General features: G+C 45.0%; 1 protein-coding gene across 1 annotated transcript in view; it reads left to right on the top strand.

Moving 5' to 3' along the window:
• Positions 1-5,210: 5,210 nt before the first annotated feature.
• T265_02518 (hypothetical protein) overlaps positions 5,211-9,540 on the top strand; it is a gene marked incomplete at both ends in the record, with an annotated part of 34,226 nt that continues 29,896 nt past the window's right edge. The window contains 2 exons of the mRNA XM_009166781.1: positions 5,211-5,342; positions 8,243-8,424. Of these exons, the coding sequence (XP_009165045.1) occupies positions 5,211-5,342; positions 8,243-8,424 (314 nt within the window). The remainder of the gene's footprint in view (positions 5,343-8,242; positions 8,425-9,540) is intronic.

The following is a 9,540-nucleotide window of genomic DNA, read 5'->3' as shown; positions in this document are numbered from 1 at the left end:
TCCGTATCTACTAGGTTCCACTGTCAACATGCATATAGATTTTCACTTTGAAATTATAATCCATCGAGTTGAGTCATGTTCAGTACCGGCAGGAGTATTTTAAAGAGACAGGTAACGCCAGTATTCTTTTCAGTGATCAAGATTCGATTCGATTTGCTTGTACTGGGCCTTCTTCGAAGCTTCCGGCATTACGTAAAATCGCGGCGAGCACTCCTAGTTAGAACAGACATCAAGAGATGGTTCCGACAGACTTCTTGACGAAACACTACTTACGAGGTTTCTGAAAAGCCTTTGACAGCCCACGACCAGTTTTATCTTCTTCGGGGCTCACCAGGTAATCGCAGTCTCTGGGTTTGATAATTTTTCTGCCCTCGGAATATGGGAGTTTGTCGGTTGAAAGACGAGGTATCCTTCATCTGTGCAGCTTGGGAAGGCGATAACAATCGATCGCTTGACCAGAATCCGCACCCAGGCTGCGAAACGAGTAACAGTCAATGCCTGATCTGTCATCGATAATTGGACCTCAGGCACGCTATGCTGTCATATCCTCATAAACCACAACGATATGCATCAAAAGCGTGCTGTATTGTATTGTGTCGTATTGTATTTGTGTTGTATTATATTGTACTGTCGAAATTATCCAGCACATTGAAACCAAACAGGGTGGTTAGCCTTGTCTAGAGTTACTAAACGTTTAGCTCACTCAAACTGACGTCCGAGCTACGCAGTTGGCACCTATAGGTGGTTTAGTGCTACTACCACTACTATCGTTTATTTGTGGAGAGCATGGATGTGGAAGGGTTACAAGAGAATACTATATGCAAAGAGAAGCGCCCCATTCAGAGTCGTGCCACCGACAGTCCCAGTCTGACAAGACGGATCCCAACGTATGGAAACGTGCGTGTAAAGACTAACAGTCGAAGAAAGGGCATACAATGCTGAATGATCTTCAAGGCCCCGTAAGCGCTTGCAGAGTCAAGACTCGCACATCAGACACAAAGTGTCCGTCATGCTGGGTCTGGTGTGATATTCATTGCTAGGAATGTGTACTGAACGCTATTAATCACGCATAAAAATGTCGTAGGTACGCAGAGTGCCCACAATGGCAAGCAAACGCAAATCACTGACTGATTTAGGAAGTCCCAGTTCAATAACAGCCTTAGCGGATCGAGTAAAGCAGATCCTCTGATGAGAAATGATCATCGGTTGGTAAGCCAGAATTCGACACCACAGTCGATTGCGCGTTGGGATGAGCTTATGACACAGTCATTTCGCGCCTTTCCGAGACTATGCTTACGTCTATCAGGGGTGAGATGGCTCGGTGGTTAGAGCGCGTATTTATTGACCAGAAGGCCTGTGGTTCGAACCCGAGCTCTGCCTATCGACTTCCCCTGTCTAGTCTTGGGCAACCTGGCTGTGCTCGTGCTTCCTTCTGGTGGCATGCTATAGCTGAACGATTATTTTATCTGATTTTTTACGTCTGTCACAGTTACTCGGCGCTCCCGAACAGCGGTTAGGTCAGGCTTGGTGAAAGACGTCGATGTAGGTGCTCGCAACTTCTCGAAGGCGGTGTATCCTAGGTGACGGAGACGTCTCGCGAGTTCTCTTCCAGCACGATTGTGACGAGCATATCTAGCATTATTCTTGATTTAGCAGCGCTGTAACATATGTACCAAGCTCTCCGGTTGGCCACAGTTTCCACGACAGAAGTTCGTCCGGCCACCATGGTCACACTGAGCGCTTCGTACTCTCTTCCTAAGCAGTTTGTATCGGGACTCGATGCCGGAGCTAAATGCCCGAGGAAGCACTCGTTTTGGAAGTACGAGCAATCGATTCGGGAGAGGCGAACTTGCCAACTCTTGGTAACTGCGACCCTCAACGGTGTTGTGCAGGCTTTCGCCCCAAGCAGCCCCCATACTACTACGTTTACATCCTGCTGCCGTTCACGGTCTTAATACAGTTCGAATACCCAACTGAACAGCGGCAAACGGTCACGGTTGTTAACACCCTACCAAAGAATTCCTTATTGGGATGATGGATCCGTCATGGTCCTTGATACTTCCGCTAGAAATGTTCCCGAGAACCGTCATGTGAGGGAATTTTCTAGCGTTCCCAACATCTTCCATCCCCTCTTCCGTATCTACTAGGTTCCACTGTCAACATGCATATAGATTTTCACTTTGAAATTATAATCCATCGAGTTGAGTCATGTTCAGTACCGGCAGGAGTATTTTAAAGAGACAGGTAACGCCAGTATTCTTTTCAGTGATCAAGATTCGATTCGATTTGTTTGTACTGGGCCTTCGAAGCTTCCTGCATTACGTAAAATCGCGGCGAGCACTCCTAGTTAGAACAGACATCAAGAGATGAGATCGACAGACTTCTTGACGAAACACTACTTACGAGGTTTCTGAAAAGCCTTTGACAGCCCACGACCAGTTTTATCTTCTTCGGGGCTCACCAGGTAATCGCAGTCTCTGGGTTTGATAATTTTTCTGCCCTCGGAATATGGGAGTTTGTCGGTTGAAAGACGAGGTATCCTTCATCTGTGCAGCTTGGGAAGGCGATAACAATCGATCGCTTGACCAGAATCCGCACCCAGGCTGCGAAACGAGTAACAGTCAATGCCTGATCTGTCATCGATAATTGGACCTCAGGCACGCTATGCTGTCATATCCTCCGAGCACTCTAGTTAGAACAGACATCAAGAGATGGTTCCGACAGACTTCTTGACGAAACACTACTTACGAGGTTTCTGAAAAGCCTTTGACAGCCCACGACCAGTTTTATCTTCTTCGGGGCTCACCAGGTAATCGCAGTCTCTGGGTTTGATAATTTTTCTGCCCTCGGAATATGGGAGTTTGTCGGTTGAAAGACGAGGTATCCTTCATCTGTGCAGCTTGGGAAGGCGATAACAATCGATCGCTTGACCAGAATCCGCACCCAGGCTGCGAAACGAGTAACAGTCAATGCCTGATCTGTCATCGATAATTGGACCTCAGGCACGCTATGCTGTCATATCCTCATAAACCACAACGATATGCATCAAAAACCCCCCTATGGCGGCGTCAGGTAGCACATCTTTGTGACTTATGGGTGTCCCAAACACCAGCTGCTAAATTCCCGTTGGCAGTTTCCTTCACGGACTCTGTCTATCTGATGCGGGAGGTTAATAAATGGCTGAGAGTGATACTGGCCTCGAAACAGACTGTTGCAGCGAACTCTGAACCACAAGAGCAATCGCAGGCGTAGAAGGATGACAGAACTGTTCAACGATCGTACTGGGATTCTGACTGTATCTTTTGATGCCCGACATACATGTTAGGCGAGCCTTGTTTTCGCGTTTGCTTCAAGTTGCCAGTATTGGAGATAGTCCGATAGAGCGAACCTCGTGACTTGATTGATTCTGAGATGTTTGAACCTGTCAGCGTTCATTGATGTGGAGGATGGTTCAAGACGAATCAGACCCTGAATCCTAAGGAATGGGTTCGTGGGAGGGCATCGATAATTGGGTAGATGAAGAGAAGACGAAACGTTGTCAAGAAGGTTGGCGTCGGTAGTAGCCGCCCTTGTATGTGTATCAATTATACGTTGTAACGGTTGATGTAGTTTGATGTCTTTTAGGCTCGTCTGAATCATGGTTATGCCTGACTTTCTTCTATAGCCTCCAAACTAAGGGAGGATGTTGGAAATTCTCAAACCGAACCTCTGGCCCAAGAGTCTGACCACGACGGCGGTGTTTGGTGAGAAACTCTAAGGCATTTTGGTTATCAAGAGATTATTCGATACAGGCGTTCAATTGCCTAACCGGAAAGGTCAGCGTATCGCCTTTTGAGCCCTATCCACTGACAGATCTGATACGAGAGGCCCTGCGGATATCACTTTCAAGCATCTCAGTATGTCGATCACTACGCTGAGGTGAAGTTCAGTCTCTCTAATACTCTGGTTCGGCCATACTATTCGTATGCTGTATACCTCACTGTATCTCGTTTCCTCAAGCGGCTTCTGGCTGGAAGGTACCAAAAGGTGAACACGGCATAGAAGCCAAGAATATAAAGGAAAACTGATCCAAGCTGAGGTAGTACAATTTATCTGTGAGGCTGACTTCATACTATATCATGATGTCTAAATGCAATTACTTCATCGATACGGAAAGACGTCCGTTGTTTTTTTCTCATGCTCCCTGTGAACGTAAAATTTTCTGGCGCAAGGTTTTACTTTTTCCTTTTGAAGCATCATTATCCGCTCCTGGTATATCGCTGTCAGTAATGGTGAAGGTGGAAGTTTTGATGGTGGTGACGATGTATTAGGATCCTTGTCTTGCTTTTCGTACTATTAACCGTGCAGATGTACGCGGTTCGCGGTTTTTAAACTAAACGGGCGAGATAGATCAAGTGGTTAGAACGCTAATTTACTGACAGCAATGTCAGTGTTTCGAACCCGACCCCTGCATCTCGACTTCCCCTGTCTAGATGTGGCAACCTGGCAGTATCCCATCCCTCGTGCTTCCCTCGGGTGGAATGGCAGCCAAGCACCGGAAGGGTGTTACAACTGAACGAAAAGATGGATGGAGTCGTTTCTGATATCCACACCGGCTGACCGAGTTTGGAGACAACGAGATGATTGATCAATATCATGAACGGCTACACATGGTATATTTGCTTTGATGGTTACTCCATTTCCTCTTCTTGGTTGAAATTTGAGCGGCGGGCGTCAGTGAGTTCTGGTTGGCAATTTCTGTCCGAGTTGTCCATTCACGTATGTGCTAGTTTTGCTTCTCAAACAACTGGTCGTTCTATGAACACCACTTGCCCTGTTTCAAAAATATATACGCAGTCCCCTGTACCAGTGTTTGTCAATCATAGTGCCTTTTGAAATGGGAAGACAGCTTCCTATGCAGCCCGGTGTCATCAAACCACCGAATGATGTTGTTCAGTTCCCATAGTGTCAAGTCTGCACACCCCTAGTGGAATGATCTAAGGTTGAGATCTAACCAGACTTATTGGTCTACCTAGTTATTGAAACTCGCGTACTGCATGTGTGATTGATGTCGCGATAGCAGAATTATAATTTGATATAGTGACTTAGTCATGTCTAAGATTCGTCAGAATGATGGAAAATGTTTCGCTACTTCAAATTACCCTTTTTCAATCTTGTAATAACATTCACGATTACAATCATGCTTACTGCTCCTTCCAGCGATCCCCAGAATGCTAATTCAAACAGTGTTTTTCTCATCGTTGTTTGCTGCGCTCTGTGTCGCCTTCAATCCCAGTCGATTCATGGCGAAACCGCCTAATTCTAGTCAGTATGACTACGAAACCCGGTACTTTGATGTTTTGGTGAGTTTGGTTGGGCTTTTGACCTTATTGATAAAGTGACAGCTGGACCACTTCACATTTGTCAGCGATTCTACGTTCAAGATGAAATACTTGATTTCAACCAAATTTCATGTTCCCGACGGACCTATACTGTTCTATACGGGCAACGAAGGAGCGATTGAAACATTCGCAGAAAATACGGTATTGTTTTTTTATATCTAACAGCTGTTTTAGGGTTTTATGTGGGACATCGCAGAGGAATTGAAAGCTGCTGTGATTTTTGCGGAACATCGCTTTTACGGAAGTTCATTGCCTTTTGTGAACGATTCTTTCAAGGCACGTTCAAATTCTGTTATACGCCGGGCGAATATTCCCTGAAATAAGCTTTCTGCAGCTACCTTTTTTCTTTCTCATTCTCGGTTCATATCAGTTGACTTTTTTCCGACTGTTCAGACTACGGAAGTTGCATTGGCTTCTTGCAGTACCTCTTAGGTGTTTATTGATAGGTGATTTGTTATTCTAATGAACTTTTCATTTGTATCATTGGAAATAGCTACGGATTTAGTCAAGCATGGGGTCAAGTTGATACGATAAGCCAACTGTGAGCAGTCCTTTAGGCTATACCCGCATCAATCCTTTTATATTTGACAAAGACGTGATCCATAAATTCGAGAAGCCGGTCATTATTTCAAGAAAACAAGATGTAATGACGAAAGGTTACCATAGCCTGCACCTATCGACCAGCACTTTCATTAGCGAAATGCCGTATTACCTATAGTTTTAGGGCCGCATCATAATTCCCGGAATTGTACATAAAGCTTCATTAGGTTCCAACGTTTTGCTTGAAATGAACCCTTCACACCAAAATTCTTTCAGAAGTTCGGTAAAATGACCGTCGTCTTCACTGATATCATTACAAGAGAAGAACAACGGTACTTCGCTTCCACACAACATGTTAATTTGTTTGAATAGATACGGGATGCCCATATCCACAACACTCAGTCAAACAGCTTTGGTGGGAACCGACAGCATAAACGCCGTCATGAAGACCTTAATCCGGTTTGACGATTTGTGCACCTTCACTGAGCTATCCTTGGGGTGTACACGTGACACTCACAGTGCCTCTCCTGACAGGTCGGTCAGTAGGTAGAAGTCCGTGTAGCACAGTTCTGATCCTCCAGGCTGGGCTGAAACATTTGTAGCGACTGGCTATTCAAGAGTGCACGCTGTTTTGACAGTCTTTCGCCAACCAGTGCTACCTGACTGCTTTGTGCCAAAGACTTTGCACCCTAATGGTCCTCCTGTGTAGGTGCAAGCATTATCCCAGCCCACGTACAACCATGAATTGCACACTTGCAGATAATCTCATACCATATAAAAGTGGTGTAGTGCCATCAGCCGGGTCGCCGTACTAGCTGCGTACAGTAGGTTAGTTAAGCCTATGCCCAACCACGAATTACACATTTGTGGTAAGATGGTCACTCTCAAAGTTATCCAACTGGCTTCAGTTCACTTCGACAAACTCGACAAACAAACACTTCACGGTCTTCATCTAATGGTCCTGTAGGTGCAAGCATTATCCCAGCCCACGTACAACCATGAATTGCACACTTGCAGATAATCTCATACCATATAAAAGTGGTGTAGTGCCATCAGCCGGGTCGCCGTACTAGCTGCGTACAGTAGGTTAGTTAAGCCTATGCCCAACCACGAATTACACATTTGTGGTAAGATGGTCACTCTCAAAGTTATCCAACTGGCTTCAGTTCACTTCGACAAACTCGACAAACAAACACTTCACGGTCTTCATCGTTGATCGGAACACAGTTAATACACTCATTTTCATATCAATTGGGCTTTAAAGGAGCTTCAACCGAGTCTTAACTGAATCTGTCGTCTATGCTATCCTTGAACTGAACCTGCTGCCCGAAGTCTGTCTTGTGTGTCAGTTAGTATGATTGTCAAGACATCACAGTAAATTTCTTGAAGGGAACCTCTAGTAAGGTTGCTGAAAACTCATTGGCAGCCCACGATCGGTTGTCGTTCAAGTCGGCTTCAGTTATTACGTACGGTTGACGGAGACTCGGTTACTCCACCTACCTGATGAACCCCAAGAAAGGCAAAACAAGTCGTGGGCTGTCAGCAGCCTTTTTAGTAGTTTGCTTCAAAGAGTACAGTTAGTGAGACTCGGTCACCTACCTGATGAACCCCAAGAAAGGCAAAACAAGTCGTGGGCTGTCAGCAGCCTTTTTAGTAGTTTGCTTCAAAGAGTACAGTTAGTTTCTTACCCTTGCTCTGTACATGTACTTTTTGATAAAGACCGCTGACAAACATTGAGTGTATAATGGTTTGATTTGTCTTAGTTCCTGGATGGGTGTGCGCACGATACTTATTGTGTCACCTCAACTGTTGGTGAAACCAAGCTTCCCATCCTAGTGAACGAGCCATAAGCCGGACGTCGTTTCCAAATGCATCTAAGGTTGAAGTTGTGTGAGCTAGTCAAATGGGTTCACCAAAATCAGAGATTCAAGTAGTATCTTGAGATGCGTAAAATGTACCAGGAGTTAAAATGTTGACCACTCGGTTTTCTATATTAGCTTATTGCCCGTCAATCTGGGTGCCATGTCGTTGTAACTGCATGCGTTAATTTCCTAGTTTGGAAACGGAAAGTCGTTTTCACTTGACATTCTCGAATAAAAAACCTGTTCCTCCCGAAGATGTGTCACTTGGATCCAGTTTATCAGCCAGTGTCCGTATATTTATTTCCGTTTTACATTTCTTTTCGTGCTGTCACAAGCAAGACCGAGGTTAGATCATTCTTGGTCAACATTTTGTCAAGCTAGAATCGGACTTATAAGACAACTGTTTTCACCCTCTTCCTATCCTCAGTTATCGTTTCGGTCTTTTTCGATCTTCCGCAGGATCCCCAACATTTCGGTTATCTGACGGCTGAGCAGGCTCTGGCTGATTATGCATCCCTAGTTGATTATCTGAAGTCTTCAGTTGGGAATTTTGGAAATTCACCAGTGATCGCTTTCGGCGGCTCATATGGTGGTATGCTCTCGGCTTGGCTCCGGTACAAGTACCCCAATTTGATCGCAGGGTGAGTCTGATCCTCCTTCCTTTGATCTTTGACACCTTTCGTTTGCTTCTGTCGTTCTGTTTTTCTTAAATATCCAGTACGAAATTCTACTACCGCTAAGATTGCGACCAAACTTTACGTTCGGTTTTATCCTTAATGGCTCTGTTGGTATAGCGGTCCTATATGGTTTTTCTTGGACATGAAAACACTGAAAGCGTCTTCCGTGCTCCAACCAATATCATCTCTGTGAACTATTGATGACGTTAACACAGACTCATCAGTATTTTGGCTTTTTAGGTAACTCTGGCGGAACATTACATGTGTGAATCTACTTCTGTTCCGTGAAAATCTCTGTTTAACAGCGGTTATATTGCGTGTTATTGAGTGATCTCTAGTACGATTTCAAGCTGTGCCCGATCAAACCGTTCCCATCTTTCACCTGCGCACAGACAGCGTGGGATGGGTTGAGACGGAGCGCACCATGATTCGATGGTACACACATACACGTAGTCTGACTGCACACCCAGCAGTATTTGTATAGCTAAGCCACTGTTTCCTGTCTAACCAAGCATACCCGCAATCACCTGATGCACGCTTCACGATCATCAGCTTCCAATGCCTAAGTCCGTCCGCTAGTCATAACATCTTTAGAGCTAGAGTCATGTTTTGTAGCTTGTGGTGGTCACAGCGATTTTCAAGTGGTTATTTGGAACTTTACGTATTTCGAAGTCCAACGGTTAGGTGCCTGACACTTGGACTTTGTTCTATGCCGTGTCATTAAGCAGTATCCGATCATTGGCCTGTGGGTTTTCAGCCCACTCCATGGAACGGAACTGCCTTTGAAATGTTCCGTTTGATTTGGTTGGATTAGTGACGGCAGTTAGTGATCAAAAGGTCATATTGTTTTGTACTAATGCTCATCTTTGACGGGCAAGCGTTCACTGACAAGTGGGTTAAATGTGGAATTTGAAAAGTGAGTAAATAAGTGTATTTGGAAAAATCATTACTTCTAATTGTATCTTTCGTTGAGTAACCATCTCGGCTGCTGTGTATGCCTTTCATATTGTTCATCCGTCACGAAGAGACTGGACCTTATCGTGGTGTGTGTGGTTGTGTACCTCGGCGACCCATTGAGTT

The sequence above is a fragment of the Opisthorchis viverrini genome, assembly GCF_000715545.1.
Source record: "Opisthorchis viverrini unplaced genomic scaffold opera_v5_32, whole genome shotgun sequence".
Classification (NCBI taxonomy): domain Eukaryota; kingdom Metazoa; phylum Platyhelminthes; class Trematoda; order Opisthorchiida; family Opisthorchiidae; genus Opisthorchis; species Opisthorchis viverrini.
The sequence above is the reverse complement of the archived record's forward strand: the minus strand, read 5'-3'. Positions and strand labels throughout refer to the sequence as shown.